Genomic DNA, 23,451 nt, shown 5'->3' on the forward strand with positions numbered 1-23,451 from the left:
TCTCTCTCTCTCTCAAAACAAACAGTCATGTTATATAAATAAAGGTATAAGCCATGAAGGAAAAATAAACAACGGAGTTTCTGCAAGATCTTTCGACTGAATGTCCTTTACTCAGCAGACAAACTGACTTACATGAGAAATTGAGGGTACAGGAAAGGTCGTATAACTGACAGATAGGGATTATAAGGAGATTAGTACCTAGAATCCGACACACCTGGAGAATGAGTAACCTTACTCATTCTCCAGGTGTGTTGGATTCTAGGTACTAATCTTATAATCCCTATCTGTCAGTTATACAACCTTTCCTGTACCCTCAATTTCTCATGTAAGTCAGTTTGTCTGCTGAATAAAGGACGTTCAGTCGAAATATCTTGCAGAAACTCCTTTGTTTATTTTTCCTTCGTGGCATATACCTTTATTTATGGATTTTTACGTTCCAAACTTTTGTGATTCAGTTATACTGTTATGTTATATATGTGTAAAAAATTATTTCTCTAAAAAAAATTAAGAAAAGGTAAAAGATAAACTTGGAATGAAAATCTAAAACTATGCTAAATAATAGACTTTCATGTTATACATATGTATAAAAAATATGAGGAACACTTGCCAAATATTATCCACCTTGTGTTTGCTGGTTTGTGCAGTGGGTTGTATATGACATTTGTGTGTCATTAAAATGCAAAGGATTTAAATTTGCATGATAATAAAGCAGTCATCAGTAAGCAAAAGGGTTAAATATAATTTGATTGTAAATATTTTTAGGCATAACATCATCACCAAGTAAAACTTTTCCATTACTATTGACCTGTCTTCTCTTTTAAGTAAAACTTGATAATTACTCAATGCTTTATGGATATGTGTATGGTACGTATTCTTATTGTGTGATTTTGCTTTCCCCTTTAAGGAAAAACTATCAGGAGATCAGCAGAAAACTGCCTTGTCTTTCACGCCAACATTGGTTGAAATAGCAGCTCATACGTATTTTCCTGCATCCTTCATGGTAGGACCACAGTTTTCGATGAGGCGTTACCTGGATTTTGTAAAGGTAAAAACTCAGAATGGAAGACAAAGTTTTTTTATGAAGATTGTATTTTGTTTTTACAGGCAGTCCCTGGCTTACAACGGGGGTGGTTTCCGTTCTTGAGACGCATTGTAAGCCGAAAAATGTCATGAGCCGGAAAATTGTAAAAAATCCCAAGAAAACCTTACTTTTAATGCTTTGGGTATATTAAAATTAAAAACTATGTAAACTACATTCTTATTGGATTTTTCATTAAAAAAAAAAAAAACTTCAAGTGTTGATTATTTTGCATTTTTGGAGTCATATTTCTTCCGTTAGATTGGCATCGTAGGAGTCGTAACCCTGGAACATGCGCGTAAACCTGAATATAATTTCTGATAAATATAATTGAAAATCATTGTAACCTCGGAATGTTGTAAGCCAAACTCGTTGTAAGCCGGGGACTGCCTGTATTTTTCTAGCTTAGTATTTGTGTAAGTTTTTGCTAATACTTAGTCTTTGTACTGGGCGTTATTTATGAATACAGTTATACCCTGAACTTACGGGATTCGAGTTGCGCCAATTCACAAAAGCGCAAACTTTTCATTGGAACCCAGCTAATTATCATACACAAGTTCTTCACAATAACACAAACATTAGCGAATCCTCCAGAATCACTGCAAAACCCTGCAAAAGTGTTTATGTTTAATTTAGTATGTAAATTTTCAACTTTTAAAGCTTTTCTGTATAAAATCTTTATTAATAATGTGTTATTTTTTTATTTTTGTACATGCATAAATATGATACAAAGGTAATTACAGCACCTACAAGTAGTGCATATACATAATTTTACAATATGCAATACCCATTCAGCACATACAGTTAATGTACTTTCAGAAGATGTAATCCCATTCTGACTTTTTAAGGGTGATACCCCTCCAGAGTTTTACCTCACATGATGTACGTATCTCTCTCTCTCTCTCTCTCTCTCTCTCTCTCTCTCTCTCTCTCTCTCTCTCTCTCTCTCTCTCTCTCTCATAGTTACCCCTCACACTAGTACATGATTTTAAATTTATTGAATTTTACCTTCACCCTCTGCAAACATTACATGTTCACATGTTTTCTTTATTTCATTGAATTGTGTACTTTCATTATAACAGACTTATGAAGTTTCCCTAGGGATGCAAAGAAAACTTCTTTTATTCTGAATGAAAAAGATAATGGCATCCCATGAATTAGGGGTAATGTACGTACGAAAGTGGATACATATGTACATAGTAGTTACTGTAACTATTTTTACGCCAGCCAGTATTTCTGTTTTAAGGGTAATGTATTAAACTAACTTTTAAATCAAATTACAGTAACTTTTAATTTCATTTAAAAGTTAGCTTAATACTTAGGGAGCATGATTAGGGTCATATTTAGTATTCAAACTCCAGAAGTAAGCATTTTATTAGCATTTTTAGTGACCGTGCCAAACTTATGCGAGGAGGTCTGGAACCTAACCTCCCGTAAGTTCGGGGTATTACTGTAGGTACTATAGTACTCTAGTATTGAATAACTATTTAGTGACTAGTTGCACATTTAGGCTGTAAACAACTATTATTCAGAAGATAAACCTCTGTTCATAGAATGGGTATGATTTAGAGCAAGACGAGAATGAATGATTTACTATAAGTAGAGTTTATCTTGGCAACTTAAATGCATCTTTGGAAGTTGGGTGGATGGTTTAAGAATGACTACTGTATTTACGTAATTTATTTAGATAGGTATGTCTCAGAGTATTAAAAGCTTCCCATAAAGTGTTACATCAAAATATTTTGTTTTAAATGACATTGGACTGTACCTTATGAACTATAGAAATCAATGACTGTCATGATAATTGTTTATGTTGGATCCCTAAAAGTCTTCATATTTGGATACATTATATTTCTTTTTGTGTGAGATATAAATTTAGCTTGCTAAGTTCTTCCCATTAAGTTCATTAATTTAGGTCAAAAGAACAGATTACAATTTTCATCTTTGCTGATATGAGTGAAAATGATGGCTAGCTCATATTCACTATTAAGTTAGTCTGACAGAGGTGAGCTTGGTGTTTCAGTTAGGTCTGCTTGCTTGTTGGTGTTCTTGTTTTTATAAGGTAAGATTTTGATTAAGTACATTTAAAAATGCCATATGATGTGAATTTTTAAGCATAGGTAGAGAAGTAGCCTGTCCCTCTTGTATGTTTGTACAATAGCACAGGCAAATAAACAGTGAATCTGATTGAGGGCTTGGCACTAATTCATCTGTGTATGTGCACATTTAGAGAACTTTTGTTTAGAAATATTTCATGAAAAATGTGAAACAAATGCAGTTCACTTCGTAGTCAATGGTACCTACATCACATATCCAGGCAATGTAACTAGTTAATGTTTATAATATTTCTTTTAGATAAATGATAACCACCTGGATTCAACATAAATACTTATTTGTGTATGGAGACATGATTATTTAGATATGTAATTTTTAATGTTATATAATGTATGTATTTCATGTACTGACTGACACTGACCTAGTTAGCAAACATATGAAATGAGGATTTTTTTTTTATTGGGCAGTTCAACTAGAAAACTAAGTTAAAATTCTTGACTCCCTTAGAGCTATGCAGATGGGTTTTTCTGAAATAGAATGTAAAATCTGGTAGTGACTTACAGTTCCTCAAATTTTAATGTTAACTGTTGATGTTGATATGTATCTCGGTATACAGGCAGTTCACAAAGTGTGTATCAAAAAAGTTTTATCAGTTCAAAGACAAGAAAAAATTAAGAAAATATTTTTCAGTAGGTTTTAGAGGTTTTATTTGCTGCCAGAAATGACTACTGAAGATCTGGTGATAGTACAGCATTTACAGTTTTTGCTGTTTTATTGGCCTTTATTTCATACACACAGGGATCTGATCTGATAGATTTCAACATTGGCACAAGCTTACATAATTTGATGAAGGAAGCAATTTGCTGTGTATAGAAATGTTAAATATTAGTTTTTAAATTCTTCTATAGGTCCCCTAGTCACTGAAAATAAATTCCTATGGTGGCATATTTGTAACCTTTATTGGACACAGTTATGCTTTGAAAATGTGTAATTGGATGAAATGGCAGCAAATCCTGTGCTTGAGGGAGATATGGAATTATTATAAACTGCCAAGTGTGAGCCTCTGTACCTTATATGTTGTATGGTATGTTGTGTATGATGTTCAGGAGTACACGTACACAAAATATTTGAATAAACACCGCATGTGAGTACAAGTTAAGGCAATAGGAAGAGTCCAAAAAGAAAGGAGTTAGAAGTTCTGTACATTAAGTATGATTGTTTTATAGTAAGCGTACGTGTTAGGTATTACTAGATTACATAATTAATTAATTGTAAAGGATTAGTTTATCCAGACCTCTGAGCGTAATAAAATGTAGTACTATAAAACTCTATACAGTACTATGTTAGTAAACTAATGTTTGTTTATTTTTGATACAGGGATCCCTAGTTGGTTGTGAATTACCTCCTTGTTTGGTTCCTGGATTGTTACGAGGCAGTTTGGGTCTGTTCTACTTGGTTGTATACCAAGTGGGCATTGGCTTTGTACCTGATGAGTTCATCAATTCAACCGAATATTATGTAAGATTATGGTATATTAAGGTCTTATAATTCACATAATGTCTTTAATGTACATGTTTTATCAGTTGACTGGGGAAATATAATTTGAAGTGTTGTTTTCCTACTATTTTTTTAGAATTTTATTGAAGCTACTTTGTTGCAGGCTTTACCCTTGTGGCAGAGACATCTTGTGGTGGGTGTATGGGCAAAAATAACTCTCTACAAGTATATATCTTGTTGGCTGATTGCGGAAGGAGTTTGCATTATGTCAGGTTAGTATTGTTTGTTTTATTATGTACTTGAATAAATAATGTTTTTTACAGAAAGCAGTTTCAGGTGCAATGCAGATGTCACATTTGTTGGATTAGCTAACTAGTTATCAATTGTGGTGTAGTTATAGGGAGGTGGTTTTGATATTTCAAGTATGAAGGGAAGGCTACAGTGGTGTTTTCATTACCATTGCCATTTTGTATCACTGTAAAGGTGTCAAGCACTTTTTAACATTTTGCAGTGAACAGAATAATAAGCTATAAGAAAAGTGTACTATAATTTTGAATAACACACCTTTTATTGATGTGTATAGATAAAATTATTAGAATTATCATTGAACAATTGGAATTAATAGTAAATGACAGTATTTAAAAAAAAAAAAAAAAAAAATTTCTTGTTCATGCTTTTGCAAAGTACAGTATATATACAGTGAAAGAGGATGATTATTAGTTCAATGTAGGGTTGCTGCTTCTTACCAAAAATTTGTTTTATTATTGCTGACAAGGATAGAAAACATAGGCACCTTGTACTTTGGTGCTTTAAGTGCTTTGAATTACAGAATTGATAAAATGTGCGGGGGCGAATCATGTATATGTGAATGATGAAAGTTCTAAATCATAACACATTGTTAGAATATTCTGTTAATTTTTTTTTAGTGTCCTGATATCAGCCAGTACTTCCTGTAAATGTGTTATAATGCAAATAAAACTGGGAGATGAAATTTAATCAATAATATCAGTTTGGAATAAATGCTAAATGGTAAATTAGGTAATGCAAACTTTGACATATGGTATAGTGTACTGTACGTGGAATCTAATAAGGAAATAAAAGTTCAACTTGGAATAGATAACAACAGGAACCACAGATTAATGTGTTTTCAAGCTTGTAGTATGACTATCTATCTTTAGAAAGTGCTAACACTACAAGTTATTATCCCTCGTGTTAATTTTTTTCTTGGCAACTAATTGTCTGAACTTTTAATGATATTTATTCGGAAAAAGTAATGAATGCAACAGCGAGTACTTTGCTTCTTTACCCCTGGTCTGATACATTTTTAGGTTATAATGTAGTAGTATATACTTCTGCACTTAATAAATAGTCATAGAAGCAGCATGGGTTATTTGCATTGATGTTTGGTTTGGCAAAACAGAATTTTTGTACATGAACTTTCCTGTCAGATATATACTTAGCTATAGTCTCCGACGTTCCCGACAGAATTTCAAATCTCGCGGCACACGCAACAGGTAGGTCAGGTGGTCTACCTTACCCGCCGCTGGGTGGCGGGTGTACGAACCATTCCCCCTTTCCTGTCAGATTTTCTCTGTCGGCCGGAACGACAACAGTTTATTGTCGTTTCCTTTCGATAGACTTTTCGATTCTCGCTTGCCTGGAGATTGATTTGGACCTTTTTGGTGACGTATTCGCTCTGTTTGGCTTGGCATACGCTGTTTGTGGACCGACTTTGACATTCTGTAACCAAAACTCCGGTTTTGTTTAGAGTATGTTTGACTGAGGGATGTAAGGTGAGGTTGCCGAAGGCTTCGGTTGACCCTCACACGATCTGTGTGAAATGCAGGGGGAATGAGTGTACTTTTAGTAACCCTTGTCAAGAATGCGAGGTTCTGAATGAGGATGAATACAAGGCTCGTTCTTCTTATATTAGAAAGCTTGAACGAGATAGAGTTCGTAAGGCTTCCTCTAGGAGTTCGAGTAGGTCGAGAGTGAGTGAGAATGAAACTAACATTAATGTAGTTTTAGAACCTTCCTCCCAGGTCTCAGCCCCTGCTCCCCGCACCGAAGCTGTAGATTCGTCTTCAGAGGCGGCGGCCTCAAAGGCTTCCTTTCAGTCTAAGGAAGACAAGACTCTTCGACTAGAACAAGGTAAGAGTGTTAGTGATGGTGATAAGTGCAGTGTCCCCAGTGATGTGGAGGGTGCGTCTGACCGGCTCCTTAGTGCCTCCAGGCCTAGACCTCTTCCAGACTCCCAGTTTCAGTGGAGGAGGAGTCGAAAGCCGCAGGAGGGCTAGGGAGAGCCCCCACCGGTCAGGCGTCCCCTCGGCAGATCCTGAAGTTCGCTCCTAGGCTGCCTCGGAACGTGTCAAGAAGGAGATCCTTCGCCTTCTCCGAAACGCGGTTGGAACTCTAAGGATGCGTCACGCCCGTTGAAGAGGGCTTCGGAGGCTCCCTTCAGTCATTTAGCGTCCATCCCAGAAGACTTTACTGAAGAAGCTTCCTTGCAAGTGAAGAGACCCAGGAGATCCTGTGATCGCCCTTCTTCTCCCGCTCCCCGCTCTGAGTTTGCTTCGGAGGAAGATCCTGTAGATTCACCAACTTGAGTGCTGGCGGGCCTCCAGGCTCAGATCTCGGCCCTGGCGGACTCCTTAGCCTCGAGATCTCGTAGAAGGAAGGATGTGTCTCTCCCTATCAAGAGATCTAGGCGCTTTTCTTCGAAGGAACGCTCTCCTCGTAGTCTGCGATCTCCTCCTTTTGGGGAAGCTTCTGCTGAGTGTAGGAATTCACGAGAGTGGCACCACTCTCCTGGCTCTCTCTCCGAGGCGTCGAGGCACCAAACTTCGGACAGGCGCTCTTTGGATTACGAAGGTTTTTCTCCAGATCGGATTCCTGCCTCTGGTATACGCTCCGCTCTGTCTCTTCCGCCTTCCTCTAGAGTACGTTCAAGAGAAGAGAGGCGCTCAGGTCAGAGAAGGCTCATTTTGTCGTCTCCGTCTCGTCGTTCCTCTCCTCGTCTTCTCCGAGAACCTAGAGAGCGCCCCTCTGCGATTAGGCGCGCTTCTCCTTCCTACTACTCTCCTCGAACTTCGGACCCAGTGACTAGTAGGCGCTTTTCTCCTGTAAGTCGCTCCTCTCCTGTAAGACGTCAAGAGTCTAGTAGGAGCCCTGCGCCTGGTAGGCGTCCTTCTCTTGGTAGCAGTTCTCCTGTGGAGAGGCCCCTTGAGCCTCGACTGCTTCGTTCTCCTAGTAGGCGCTCGTCGATCTCGAAGCTCCCTACTCCTGACCGTTCTCCTCTTGCTAGGAGTCAAGAACGTCTCAAGCGCCCTGCTTCTGTTAGGCGCTCGGAGCCTTACAGCCGTTCTCCGCTTGGTAGGTGCCAAGAGCCTCTCAAGCGCCCTTCTCCGGTTAGGCACTCGGCGCCTAGCAGCCGCTCTCCGCTTCGTAGGCACCAAGAACCTCTGTCAAGCGCCCTGCTCCTGACAGGCGCTCGGCGCATAGCAGCGTTTCTCCGCTTGGTAGGCGCCAGGATCCTCTCATGCGCCCTGTTCCTGATAGGTGCTCGGCGCCTAGCAGCCGCTCTCCTCACGATAGGCGCCAGGATTCTGGTAGGCTCTCTCCCTCTCGTAAGTGCCCTGTTAATAGACGTGGTCTTTCAAGGGACGGGAGTCCTACCCCTTCTGCAGTTAAGATTTCATCTTCCTTGAGGAAGGAGTGCGAGTTTAGACAAGACTTTTCGGAAAGGTGCCCTTCGGTTTTGACTCGTCGCTCTCCTGTGCGCCGCTCTCCTGGGGATTCAACTCCTCCTTCGAGACGATTGTCTCCAACCTCACACTATACCCCCGCAAGGAACTCCTCTAAGGATCCTCCTCGCTCTCCTCTTCAAGAAGGCCAGGAAGGTTCTGATGAAGAAACGAGTACATCGGCAGCAGTTTCTTCTTACAAGAAGCTCACAGAGCTTCTTCAGGAGTTCGGGGATTCCCTGAGCCCTGCTGCTCCTCCTCCGCACTCGTTCTCCACGGCGAAGACAACGAAAGGGTCTTCGTGTGTGAGAATGAAACCGACCCTCTCAATGAAGAAAGCGCTCAGGAGTTTCGGATCCTGGATGCGCACCAAAGAGGTAGCGGGAAAAACTATGTTCGCCTTCCCTCCGTCGAAGCTATCCGGACGGACTGGATTTTGGTATGAGACAGGAGAGCCCTTGGGGCTGGGTCTCCCGTCCTCAGCCGATGCAGACTTTTCGGCGTTGGTAGATGCCACAAGAAGGTAAGCGCTGAACTCGGCCAAAACAATGTGGGACATGAATGAGATGGACCACATTCTGAAGGGCATTTTCAGAGTGTTGGAAGTTTTCAACTTTCTCGATTGGTCTCTCGGAGTCCTAGCCAAGAAGACACAAGGACCAGAGTATTTTTCTCCGGAAGACTTGCATTGTGTGTTATCCTGTATGGATAAATCAGTGAGGGACGGAGCCAGCGAAATCGCTTCACTGTTTGGGGCAGGCGTCTTGAAGAAAAGATCAGTCTTTTGCTCCTTTTTGACGAAGTCTGTCTCCCACGCGCAGAGATCTTCTTTGCTGTTTTCTCCTCTCTCCGCACAGCTGTTTCCTAAACATCTCATTTAGGACATTTCGAAGGCTCTCTCTGCCAAGGCTACGCAGGACCTTCTGGCCCAGTCTGCAAGGAAGCCCTGCCTTCCCGACTAAGACAAAAAAGGTGAAATCTACCTCTCAGGAACCCTTTCGAGGGACTTCTACCTCAAGATCCACCTCGTTCAGAGGTCGCAAACCTAATAGAAGAGGGAGGACTTTTGTGAAATCAATCAAACCTCCCAAGTAAGACTCAAGTCCTTCAGACAACGGTAGGCGCCAGGCTTTTACAGTTTGCAGAAGTCTGGGCCCAGAAAGGCGCAAATTCTTGGACCCTTTCGATCGTGAAGAAGGGGTACCTCATCCCGTTCACTGCGAGGCTTCCCTTGACGAATACCCCGAGGGAGTTGACAGAGCCAGATACAGGGACCCCATCATGAATCTGGCCCTCCAACTAGCAGTAGATCAGATGCTGGAAAAGGAGGCGATCGAACTAGTGGCAGATCATCATTCAGCAGGCTTTTACAACCGCCTTTTCCTAGTTCCGAAATCCTCAGGGGGATGGAGACCGGTGTTGGACGTAAGTGCCCTGAACTTCTTCGTAGGAAAGAAGAAGTTTACGATGGAGATCACTGCTTCGGTGCTAGCAGCACTTCGTCCAGGGGACTGGATGGTGTCCTTGGACTTGCAGGACGCTTACTTCCACGTACCAATCCATCCTTCCTCGAGGAAGTATCTCAGATTCATGATGGGGGGAAGAATTTTCCAATTCAGGGCCCTGTGCTTTGGCCTCAAGATGCCCGTCTTTACGGGCATCTTGAGAAATGTAGCGCAATGGCTTCATCTCGAAGGGGTGAGGATATCCCTGTACCTCGACGATTGGCTTTTAAGGGCCAATTCCAAAGATCGTTGTCTGAAGGACTTAAAGAAAACCCTGGAATTGACGAGTTCGTTGAGGCTCCTGGTCAATCTCCAGAAGTCAAGCTTAATTCCCGATCAAGAGTGTGTTTATCTGGGGATCCAGATGAACTCTCGAAGTTTTCGGGCTTTTCCGTCTCAGGAAAGGATAGCCCGGGGACTCAAGAAAGTAACAACCTTCTTAGGGAAAGAAGTATGCACAGTGAGGGAGTGGATGAGTCTGCTGGGGACGCTCTCCTCACTGGAGCAATTGTTTCCCTAGGAAGGTTGCACCTGAGACCGCTCCAATTCTTTCTTCATCAGAACTGGAGTCGTCGTTCTCAGGATTTGATGTTCTCCCTGTCCATTTCGCACCAAGTCAAGGAGGAACTAGCATGGTGGGCAGATCCCAACAAGTTTACGCAGGGACTGTCTCTACAATCCCAGAACCCCAACCTGGTGTTGTTCTCCGATGCGTCGGAAACAGGTTGGGGTGCGACTCTGGGAACCAAGGAGGTGTCAGGGACCTGGGTGGGGGACCAGGTATCCTGGCACATCAACAGAAAAGAGCTGATGGCCGTGTGGTTGGCTCTGAAAGCGTTCGAGTCCAACGTAAGAGGAGCAATTGTGCAGATAAACTCGGACAACACCACGGCTCTGGCATACATCAGGAAACGGGGGGACGCATTCCTTCTCCCTGTATGAAACAGCAAGAGACCTTCTTCTGTGGGCCGAAGAAAGGAGGATCAAGCTTCTCACCAGATTCGTACAGGGAGAGAGGAATGTAAGAGCAGATCTCCTCAGCAGGAAAGATCAGGTCCTTCCCACAGAGTGGACTCTGCACCAAGATGTATGCCAGAGCCTTTGGAAGTTGTGGGGCAGGCCGCACTTAAACCTATTTGCCACTTCAAAGAACAAGAGACTGGATCTTTATTGCTCGCCCATCTCGGATCCAGGGGCAATAGGGATAGACGCTCTTCTTCTCGATTGGAAAGGACTCGACGTTTACGCGTTTCCCCCCTTCAAGATTCTGGGGATAACTTTAAAAAAGTTCGCAGAGTCAGATTCCATGAGGATGACATTGATCGCTCCCTTTTGGCCAGCCCAAGAATGGTTCACAGAGGTGCTGGAATGGTTAGTGGACCTTCCAAGATCGCTCCCTCTAAGGAGCAATCTACTCAGACAGCCCCACTTCGACAGGTACCACAAAAACCTCCCCGCTCTCAGTCTGACTGGCTTCAGACTGTCTAGAGACTGGTCAGAGGAAAAGGCTTTTCGTCAACAGCTGCTAAGGCATTCGCTAGAGCTAGGAGGTCTTCCACCTTACGAGTATACCAGTCAAAGTGGGACGTCTTCAGAAGGTGGTGCAAGAGAAATAATGTTTCCTCTTCCAGTATCTCTGTGACCCAGATTGCGGATTTCTTTCTATTCCCGAGACAAGAATGCTGTCTAGTCGTTTCAACTATTAAAGGATATCGCAGTATGTTGGCGACTGTCTTTAGACACAGAGGCCTCAATTTATCGGAGAATAAGGACCTGCATGACCTTATTAGGTCATTTGATACAGTGAAGAAACAGTCTCCTAATACTCTAAACTGGAATTTAGACGTGGTTCTTCAATTCCTTGGATCATCTAGATTTGAACCCCCTAGTTCAGCCTCGTTCAAAGACCTGACTAAGAAGACACTGTTCCTGATGGCTCTAGCTTCCGCCAAGAGGGTGAGTGAGCTTCAAGCGATTGAAGGAAATGTGGGATTTAAGGAGGACTCTATGGTTTGCTCTTTCCTCCCTGGGTTTCTCGCAAAGAATGAAAACCTATCAAATCCATGGCCCAGGAACTTCGAGATTCGTGGGTTATCTTCGCTTGTAGGAGAAGAATCCGAGAGAACTCTTTGTCCAGTGAGAATGGTAAAATATTACCTTAAAAGAAAAGAGCAACTGAAGGCCAATCAAGAGGTCCTTTGGTGCTCCTTAAAGGACCCTACTCGACCCTTATTGAAGAACACGCTGTCCTTCTTCTTAAGAAAACTCATTAAAGAAGCGCACGGTTCTTGTAAGGAAGACCATTTTAAGCTTCTTAAAGTGAAAGCCCACGAAGTAAGAGCCATAGCGACTTCTCTTGCTTTCAACAAGAATATATCCGTGCGGAACCTGATGGAGGCAACTTTATGGAGGTGTCACTCGGTTTTCGTAAACCACTACTTTCGTGATGTGAGGATCACTTATGAAAAATGCTTCGCCTTGGGCCCGTACGTATCGGTGGATTCGGTGCTGGGGCAGGGAGCTGGAACTCATCCTTTTTAGTTGTATATATTTTTTCCCTTATGTCTTGTGTTTGTTGTTGTTGGTTGTCTTAAAGAGGATGCAGGGAGGTATCTCTTTATGTCTTAATACTAACCTTTAGTAGTTTGGTTAGGTGGTCTGATGAGTGTGGCTCCTTGCAGTAGTAGTGGTTAGGACCTGTTAAGCTAGCGGACGAGTTCCCTTTAACAGGATCCGACTTGGATTCTACCACACAAAGGGATCAGATATCCCAGTGGTAGATCCGAGAGTCTTTCAGCAACAGGTCACATCCTAGCTGTAGCTCTCCAGGCAATGCAGACTCAGAGACAGTATCAATGAAGTCTTCTGCCTGAACAGGTAAGAACCAAGGTTTTTTATTTCCTACAACACCAGTTGTTTCCTTTCTTTCCGTATTACGTGTAGTTTAGCTGTCTCTTACCCTCCACCAAGGGTGCCAATCAGCTAAGTATATATCTGACAGGAAAGTTCATGTACAAAAATGATATTGTTAAACTACAATAAAGTTTTGTACATACTTACCTGGCAGATATATACGTCTAATGGCCCGCCCAGCCTCCCCTCAGGAGACAGGTGGAAGAGAAAATCTGACAGGAAAGGGGGATTGGTTCGTACACCCGCCACCCAGCGGCAGGTAAGGTAGACCACCTGACCTACCTGTCGCGTGTGCCGCGAGATTTGAAATTCTGTCGGGAACGTCGGAGACTATAGCTAAGTATATAACTGCCAGGTAAGTATGTACAAAACTTTATTGTAGTTTAACAATATCATTTTTTTTTTTTTTTTTTTTTTTTTTTTTTTTTTTTTTTTTTTTTTTTTTTGTGATCATGGTAAAACTGGTCAGTGATTTGATTTTTGCAGTTAAGTAGATTATGTATATGCATGCTTGTAGGCATGGGTGGTGTTTCTTCAGAATTGTTTGAAAATCATTAGAATTAAATCAGAGGATTATTTTTATTGCCTTGATTGATTCAGGCATATATAAAAGAGACAGCATTGCAAATGTATTTTTGCTTAAGGTATGGGGTAAAAGAGATTATGGTTTGCTACTGTTATTAGTACAATGAGGGAACAGTGATAGAATTTTGCCCGTTATAAAATGATATGAAAAGTATTAGTGGGGAATGGTATAGTATTGATTTCCTGAGTATGGTAAAGTATATTTTGGCGTCTCATATGGGATTTTTCACAAAATTAGAAGGAAAAGTATAAGCCTGCATAACAATATTGTCAGGGAAGGAGATCTGAAAATGAATTATCAGAAATAAGCCCATTTTCATATCTGTAAGTTTTGTATTTTTCATTGACATCCTCTTTCTAAAGTGACCTTCTTCAAATTTGCAAAAGTCAAAATGAAGGGGGTGTGCTGATCCCCGAGTTTTGAGGAATTATTGAATTTTAGTTATTAATGCTAAAAAAAAGTTTTAGATTGGCTTGTTGACAATTTTGTTCATTGCGTGTGTGACAGTGAACCATAAATTTGTGAATACGACTTGTATGAATAGTTCAGGATAGGGTCTAGTAAGTTATACACTGTTTTGGACTGTTTTGTGCATAAATAAACATCTAGAAATGTTATTAATTTTGTGATAAAATTGTAAAACTCAATTTTTTCACAAATTTAAACTAGGTAAATTGAACAAAATACAAGAACTGAAAGGCGGACTCATGCCAATGGACAATTTACAAAAAGAAATAAACTTTAAAACAACCTATTCGATTTCTCCAATATTGATATCCACATGAATTGCAATATTTCATATGTCCAGGATCGCATTCATCACTGAAATCTATGGAGGGATTAAACACATGTCAAAGTGTAATAAAGGCAATTATCCCTATGTTTGCATCTGTAAATTGTCACTTCGACCAGTCTGAGTGACTTCATAGATTATGGTCAGTTACTTGAAAACACACCGGACCTACGCATATAGAAACCCGTTGTTTCTATATCATGATGTTAGCAGTCACTACTGTACCCTAGTCTAAGATTCTGACATCTAAAACTAAGAAGCGAAAAGTCTAGAATGTGCCTATAAAAGAAATCACTATCATTATCCAGTTAGAAGCTACTACATTGGGAAAGTTGATAATAGTATACTATAGTATAAATGACGTTGAAAATATGAATCAGAGCTGCTTAATAGTACGTATAATAGTTTGGTTCAAATGATTTAGTAATGCAGGATGCAGGTTCATACTACATCCTTGTACTACATCACATACTTTGTTACATTTGCGAAGCATTTTTCAGGATGTCGGAGATTGGAGGTAGCAGTTCTTATTACTCATTTGGTAAAATGTCAATAATGGGTCTATTTTCTCACTTGGATAAAGCAACTTTACTGTTCAACAATGAAACTTCTAGCCTTTCAAGTGTATCTGCTTTTGAATCTGGAGACAGCAATTATGTATTTTTTATGTAAGGGAGCTCTTCCAGTACAGTATAGTAATTAGGAAACTTGTGACTAGTTTAATTAACTGATAGCACTAGTCCCAGCAAGCCTCTATAGCCATGGGTAGTATGATAACAAATTGAAAAGTTTGCATTAATGGAATATGTTCTGTACATTGATTACTTTTTCTTATCTTATATTCTGTATATGCCTCAGGGTTTTTTGTCATGAAGTATGTTGAATGCCTGTCTTATTAGCTCCAATTTAAAATATAGCTGCCATAAATGACGTGCTTGTTATACGTGGTGTTTGAAAATTATGGATTGTGTGAATGCCTGCTTTGGTGTAACCTTTCTTTATTTCAAGTTTTTCCTAAGCAGTGCAACTTTGTTGAGGAAAACGTGTTATTTAGCTTTTTTTTTATAATTATATTAAGATGTTGCATCTACTTTTATAGCTTTGAATGGCTTTAGATGTCATTTTAGGTAATGGTGTGGAGGCGATTGGAAAATATTCGGCAGTAACTGATAACCTTCTGATTGTGAGGTATAAATTTTTCTGTGAAAATGTCTAATTATAGACATTAGACTTTGTGCTTATCAGTAGTAACATTTGTGTGTGTGTTTGTGATAAATATGGGCAAATGTACAATGGCCTTACAAATTGCAAACCTCTTATTTTTACTTATGCAAGCATACCTGGTCATAGGTTGTCAAGCAAAGTGGTGAATTGCTGTTTAAATTGACAAGGTATTAAATATCTTCAATGTATGACAAATCAGAAAATGAAAGGAGAATGTAAAAAATCAATTTTACATATTAAATATGAAATGAAATGTCAAGGTTAACAAATACAAAGAACTAATATGCATTATGTATTAAAAGGTAAATGCATATAGAAAAGTTAACTTTGATGGTATAGTATCAACAGTAACGAATAATTATATGTGCAAACTCTTCACAGCATATACAGTTCCTGACATTATTATTCAAGTTCAGTTTCTATGGTTAGGCAGCAATGTTGTCAGAAGTCAAGGGCCCTCTAGTGTTCCAGATACTTTTTCAGTAGAAGATGAACATTGGTATGTTTACTCTTCTAATTGCATTTCATTTTCTGTCCGGAAGTTTACCATCCTTATCATTCTTCAAGTAGGTGGTGTAATCATTATTGTTATATTTATTGTTTATCCAGAGAGATGCTACAATATTTGTTACATTAAATGTTTTTGCTCACCCAGTAAGAAGTTACTAGTTCATTCTATCTTTGTTTTATTTTGCCTTTTGTTCATGAACTTACCTGTCAGATATATATATAGCTGTATTCTCCAACGTCCGACAGAATTTCAAAACTCTCCCGGCACACGCAGTGGGCGCCATGTGGTTAGTACCCATTCCCGCCGCTGGGAGGCGGATATCAGGAATCATTTCCCATTTTCTATTCAGATTTTTCCTCTGTCGCGGTAGTGAAAACACCTGTTTCCACTACCTCCGCCTAGGATTTTGAAACTTCATTAGCCGCTTAAGTATCCTACTTATTTTTTGAATGATTGACTTGGATTTGTGGCTAGGCATACGCTATCATAAATTAATTAAAATTTTTTCATTGCATATGATGTCGAATCTAGGTAGCCTAGTTTCAGATTTTGTTGTCTGCAACGGGTAAGGGGAGGCTACCGAAACCTTCGGTAGACACTCGTTTAGTATACATGACGTTACATGTTTTCTTGTTGAGAGATCAATGTAATTAGTGTAATGTTGACTGATTCCGAAAGAGACGTATGATTCGTATGTACGCAAATTAGAGCGTGATAGAATCAGGAGGTCTTCCTCCACAGTAACAGAAGTTAGGATAATGAACCTACTAACCTCCAGTAGACTTTTTTTATTTTGCCTAACCCTGTGGTATGGCTTACGGGCCTAGAGGAAGTTCTGTGAGAAGTAATGCCCTTTCTATTATTGTGGATTACATCAGTAAGCTTGAAAAAGTGCTCGCTCTCCAATCAGTGTTGTGAGTGTAGTGATGTTGATTTTGCCCCTAGTGTTGTGGAGGGGGCGTCAGATCGGTCCTATAACGCCTCTAGGTCTAAACCTCTGTCGGACTCCCAGGACCAGGGAGGGGGCAAGTTGAAAACCGAAGGATGGGTTACGGGAACCCCCCCACCACCGATCTGGCGTCCTTCGGCAGGATAAGGCTGCCAAAGATCGTGCACGTGCACGAATCATGAAAGATTGCTTCTCGTCCTCTCGAGGCGTCCTCCCCGCAAGGTTGGAGCTCTCGGAAGGACTCGCGCCCTCTAAGAAGCTTTAGAGAAGAGGACGCTTCACGTCCTCTCTCTCGTCAGGAGGGAACGTCAGATCCGCCCCATAACGCCTCTAGGCCTGGACCTCTGTCGGACTCCCAGGACTAGGGAGAGGGCATGTCGAAAGCCGAAGGAGGGTTACGGGGAAAACCCACATCGATCTGGCGTCCCTTCGGCTTGACTTAATATCGATAAGCGTGACAAAGACGCAAAATGTCGCACAGGCGGCTGTCGTCTTGGTCAAGAGATTAAAAATGTCCTTAAGGCAGGACCCTCACAAGGACGCCTTTCGAGACATTAACGCTCTATCGAGAGGAAGACTTCGTTTGCACTTCCTCCATCTAGACTGAAAGGGAGAGCTGGGATCTGGTACGAAACAGGAGAAGAAGCAGGATTGAAAGCACCGTCTTCTTCTCAAGGAGATTTCGCCAATTTGGTGGACGCTCCAAGGAGGTCTTATTTGTCATCGGCTAAGGTTTCCTCCTCCCCTCATGGCGTTATGTATACGTTATGTGACGTTCGCTTTACTACGAAACGGGATATTGTTCAATCTCATAAGATTGACGGTCCGGCAAGCTGATTTGCATAGTCAAACAGCTCGCCAAGACGCATCTTACTCGTCCCTAAGGGACGCTCTGTCAGCGGACAGAGATGACACTGGACAGACTATCCTAGTTTTCGACAGGAGAAGGGCAAAGAATTCCTCATACCCAAGAACACACAGGCGTCCTTTTAAATGCCCTTCTGCAGTGTCGATGAGCGTGACAAAGACGCAAGATGTCGCACAGCCGGCCGTCGTTTTTGTCAAGAGTGGCGAACGTCCTGAAGACTCGTCCTGATGACGATCACCGTACTTATGCTTAGGACGCTCGCGTTTCATGAGCGGCTCTCCCCTCGCCAGGAAGCCTCTCAGTTTACTCGTGTTGACGCACGTCATTCACTATGACGCTTCCCTTAATGTTCGTCGCTCTTCTATTCCGGACGCTCTTCAAGACGCTCAAAGAATGCAATCAGGACGTTCGGCAAGCACCTCGCGACGATGCTTTCGGAACGCTCCGGCGTTCCTTTTTTGAGCGCGTGTCTGGATATGTTCATTTGCATTACTAAGACGCAAAATGTTGCACAGGCGGCCACCGTCTTTGTTAGAAGGTAACGAAAGTCTTTAAGGCCGTCTTGGAGACGATAGCCTTACGTCTTCCATAGGGCTCTCACACTTCAGGAGCAGTGTGCGGCTCTCCAGGACGCTTTTCGGGTGGCCTTTCAGAAGACGCTCGACGTCATAAACATTGATAAGCTTTTTGGAAGACGCTCGATGTCTTAACACATCTGGACGCTCGCCAGGACGCTAGCGAGGACGCTCGCCAGGACGCTAGCGAGGACGCTTTTGAAGACGCTCGGCATCCTACACGTCATGACGCTCGGTAGAGCACTTGCCAGGACGTTCTTCAGCACGATAGGCGTCCTACGCATCAAGACGTTCGGCAGGATTCCTGCAAGAACGCTCTTCAAGAGGGCGTCGTCGAAGTAGAGGAAGGAGTTTGGTCTCGTCAAGATGTCTACTTCTCTTTCTACGAAGGGAGCGTTCAAGAGAATCCATCACTTGATGAATTCCAGGAAAACTGTAAGCAGATTTCGGTGTCATAAAACGCCTCGTCTGCTTTCGGGATTGCGCTGCCGAAGGGGAACATTAAGGTCCTTCCTGTCGTAAGCCCAGTCTCTAATCAGGAATCCTGCCCCTTCCTCGATTTCTGCGGGAATCGGGAAGGCTATATGCTCGAATTCCTGGATTACTTTCCGTCATGCAATTGGGTTAGTTCTCATTGACAAAGTTCTTAATAACATTTTATCGCATAAGCGGATAAGTAACAAAATTTCGAAAGAGCTCTCATTCATTAGTCAGAGGCTCATCCAGGAAAAAGACTTATAGACTACGTCCATGAAGTCTTATGTCAAATATCATAAGAAGCTTGAACTTCCTTTTCGATCTTCGGTTCTCACTTGAGGATTTCCATTTGAATAATATTATTCCTTTTCTTGGCAAAGAGAATGAAGACAGTCGATTTCCATTCTCTCTCTCTTCCTCGTCGAGGAAAGAATGTAGTAGAGAATTATATGTTCAAAGTGACTGCAATACTTAGGTATTTTAACTTCGCGTCATATTACTAACTAATGTAAAAGTTCAAGTCCATATACGCATTATCGTGGTTACCTCTACAGATGGCAACCGAAAGGACTGTTATTTTAAGTGTATTTAATCGGTACTTCCTGCAAACTTCCAGGAGTTTCCGGTGTAAGGACAATGCTTGAAGGTATTGTTACAACAACACCAACTCAGCTTCTGCATGTAGCGAATTATGTTTCGCTTAAATATGCCTGCTTGAGAATTTTCTTATGATCGATAATAGTAACGAACCTATTCCTTCGTAGAAGAGAGTAGCTGGTAACTCAGGCAGAATAGTGCGAAACGAGAGGTTGCTGTAATTGTGGATGACGCAGTATATTTAATCGGTACTCCCGGCAACTTTCCAGGAGTTTCCGATTTAACATTTGGTTAATTAAGCGTAATGTTACGACAACACAAAATCAGCTTCTGTATTAGCGAATTCTGTTTCGCTTAGATATGCCAACTTGAGAGTTTCTGTTCAAATAATGGAAAATCTATTCCTTGATGAATAGAATAGCTGGCAACTCGGCATAAAGACTGCGAGAAGGTGAACATAAGCTGCTGCCTGTAACTGTCACAGTGTCTCACACTGTCACCAACTCAGTGTTAGGTAGCTCGTTGTACTGCTCAGTCGGTTACGTCTCTCTCTCCCGCGGGATTGATTTACGAACCGTATCTCTGCCCTACAATCATGACTTTCGCCTCGGGTTGAGGGGATTTCTGGTAATCATGAATAAACGACTTCCTTTTGCTAAGAAATTTTCAACAGAGATATCTCTTAGACATGTTCGGCGCTGCTTACCGCACTGTAACAGAATTCTGTACGAGTCTACCGCAGCATAGCACTATAATAATGCTCTCCTGCTTATGCAAAGCGCAGCCTTATTAGGGAAGGAAGCATGCTTAGTGAGGGAATGGATGAGTCTGCTGGGGACCATTTCCTCGCTGGAGAAGCTTGTTTCCCTGAATAGACTGCAATTCAGACCTCTACAGTTTTTCCTACAGGAGAACTGAAATAACATCAAAGACCTAGAGGATCACCTCAGGTGATAATGAGAGGGAGCCAGGCATCCGGACAGAGGTCCTGGCACATAATCTAAAAGAATTGGAAGCAATTTGGTTGGCTCTCCAGTTCCTCGAAGAGTGAGGTTTTGGTCGAGTGGTCCAAATCATCTCAGATAATTCCGCAGCTCTCTCATATCCCAAGAAAAGAGAGATGGTTATCGGCATAGGCACGGAACGTAACGATCCTTAAGAGGTTCGTTACACGATTGCACTTCCGTGCGGATCTTCTCGATCGACGGCAGCAACTACTGACGTTTGACTTTTGAGTAATCCTCGCTTAGAAGTATGTCGAGAGTTGTGGAGACTTTGGGGACGTCCTTTCGTAGATTTTGCAATATTGAAGACGAAGAAGCTTCCTCTACGTTGCGCCCTTATTCTCGATCCGAGAGCGGTAGCAATAGACGCCATCCTATAGTATGGAATGGGGATAGTTGGTTAGCCCTTTTCCCCTATTCAAAGCTTAGGAAATGTAATAAGATAATCGCTGGCGTCAGAGGGAGTGAGAAAGACGCTGATCGCCCCATGTTGGCCTTCGAGAGGCTGGATTCACAGAGGTCACGTCCTTCAGAGAGCACTTTCCAAGGACCCTTCCCGAGAGAATCGGTCTTACTCTAACAGCCCTCAACTTCGCGGAGGTACCTAAAATCTCTCCGATCTGAGTCTGAATGCGTTCAGACTGTCAAGAAGCGAGAGGATCTTCAAGATTAATTGCAAGTCTCATTGCCAAAGCAAAGCAGTAGCTGCATATTTTGCAGTGTACCAATCGGAGTGGGCCGTTTCTGGACATAGGGCAGGAAGAATGACTGTTCCTCTACCTCTGACCTCTGTGAATGACTTTTACCGCCTTCCCATTCCGTCTGAAGTATGGGATAAGCTAACAGTCCCAACGATTGTAGAATACGGAAATATGTTGTTGACGGCCTCTAGGCTCAGAGATTCGGATCTGTCAAACAACAAAGCCCTTCACGATCTTTGAGGTCTGCGGAAATCTTGATGGAACTTAGACGTAGTCTGAAGTTCTTGATGTCAAAGCATTTCGAACCTCTCCTTTCTGTAAACTTAATACACGTGACCAGAAAGGCTAATTTTCTAACCACTCTAGCTACGGAAATGAGGGTTAGTGAGGTTTTAGCCATCATCAGAGGTTTTGGCTTTGAGGACATAATTCGGTGTCCTCTAAGCCTTCCGTTCTTGCTAAGAACGAAAACCCGTCTAACCCTTGGCCCAGAGGCCTGGAGATCAAGGGGATGGCACAAATTATTGGGCAAGAGCCACAGAGAGTCCTGTGCCCTGTCGGGGCTCTCAAGTTTTATCTTGATAAAACTAAAGAAAGTCAAGGTCATTCGGACAATCTGCGGTGTTCCGTAAAAAGACCAGACTTGCCCATGTCGAAGAACGCCCTGGCGTTATTTTTAAGGAGTCTTTCTAAGAGCTCATTCGTCATGTTTGAACAAAGATTTGAAACCTTTTAAAGTAAATGCTCACGAGGTGAGGGCGCGGCCTCGGAAGCATTTCAACGAGCATGACACTCAGTAATACCTGAGTGCCACGTTTGAGCGAAGCAACTCTGTGTTCGCTTCACACTCCCGACGGGATGTGAAGACGACATATGAGATCTGCGAGTCGCTAGGACCATACATATCCGTAGAAATATTATTGGAGGCAGGAAGCAGCACGAATCCTATCCTATAGAAAAAGGGATAGGTGTGCCTTTTAACTTTGAAGGGTTGGTCGCTTGAGGCGCTTTCCCTTTCGTTAGCCTAGAAGTTATGGGACTAACTTCGATAGGTTAGGTCAGGTGGTGGTTTTAGCTTCGTTGCCTCACAGTATGGTCAATATGGTCTAGTCACATTGTGGTCACGCCCCCCGTTGACAAGATCATCTAGAGCGCACCAACTACAGGTCACTACCTTGTTGGCAACTCTAGTAAAGCAAAAGCAGACTTCGGTGACAGTAATCAAGAAGTCAGCTATGCTAACAGGTAAGGAATCAAGATGTCAATCATCTGCACTTGAGGTGTTTCCTAAATCCTTCTATTCTGTCCCTTCCCACCTCCAATGGTGGGATTCAGCTATATATATATCTGACAGGTAAGTTTCATGAACAAAATGTTATTGTTATGATACAATAAAGTTTGTTCATACTTACCTGGCAGATATATATAATTAAAGTACCCACCCACCTCCCCTCAGGGGACAGTGGTATGAAAAATCTGAATAGAAAATGGGAATGATTCCTGATATCCGCCTCCCAGCGGCGGGAATGGGTACTAACCACCTGGCCGCCCACTGCGTGTGCCGGGAGTTTTTTTGAAATTCTGTCGGACGTCGGAGAATACAGCTATATATATATCTGCCAGGTAAGTATGAACAAACTTTATTGTATCATAACAATAACATTTTTGTTTGTATTTTTTAATGAGATATGTCTCATAGAAGTGATGATACTCAGATTATTACTGTATACTCAAATTCTGCATAATTTAACATTGTTTCGTCAGAGTACAGTGTTCCCCCAGTATTCGTGGGGGATGGGTACCAGACCCCCAGCAAATAGTTAGAACCCACGAATAGTTAAAACCCCTATACAAACACTTAAAACTGTCTATTTTGTTAGTTAGAACTCAAGGAAAAAACCAGTAAGATTTTTATACCTTTTTTTTTAATAGTTTTATCACAAAAAGTGCATTTTATAATAAAATTGTTGAGAAATTACAGTAATTTGTGGATATTTCTCATAGAAAAATACCGTGAATAGGCGAATTTCCGGCGAATGAGACCTGTAGAGGAATCCATGAATATGTGAGTCTGCAAATTAGGGGGGTTGACTGTACCTTTGTTAATATGAAGATAATATGTCTTGTTTTGGGAAATTATATTTGTTCATATACGAAACAAACCTTCGGTCTTAACATTAGGATTTACTAGCGCCAAGCTGGAAACCAGTAGAATTAAAGAATTAAAATTAAACTTGTGTGATCCAGGGACTATTGGCATCTATACCCGGTCACGGGGCATGCATTACCCAGAATGCCCTCGGCGTCCCGTGATCTACCAGTTATCTTTCTACCGCCTTTAAGATAGGATGTGTTTACTGTCTATCTGTTTAAAG

At 41.7% G+C, this 23,451-nt stretch overlaps 1 protein-coding gene across 2 annotated transcripts in view; it reads left to right on the forward strand.

Moving 5' to 3' along the window:
• LOC135214851 (lysophospholipid acyltransferase 5-like) overlaps nt 1-23,451 on the forward strand; it is a 118,982-nt gene that overhangs the window by 19,265 nt on the left and 76,266 nt on the right. For both annotated transcript variants that reach the window (XM_064249267.1, XM_064249266.1), the window contains exons 5-7: nt 905-1,045; nt 4,511-4,651; nt 4,794-4,902. In XM_064249267.1, coding sequence (XP_064105337.1) covers nt 905-1,045; nt 4,511-4,651; nt 4,794-4,902 — 391 coding nt within the window. The remainder of the gene's footprint in view (nt 1-904; nt 1,046-4,510; nt 4,652-4,793; nt 4,903-23,451) is intronic.

The sequence above is a fragment of the Macrobrachium nipponense genome, chromosome 46 (genome assembly GCF_015104395.2).
Source record: "Macrobrachium nipponense isolate FS-2020 chromosome 46, ASM1510439v2, whole genome shotgun sequence".
NCBI classification, from domain to species: Eukaryota; Metazoa; Arthropoda; class Malacostraca; order Decapoda; family Palaemonidae; genus Macrobrachium; species Macrobrachium nipponense.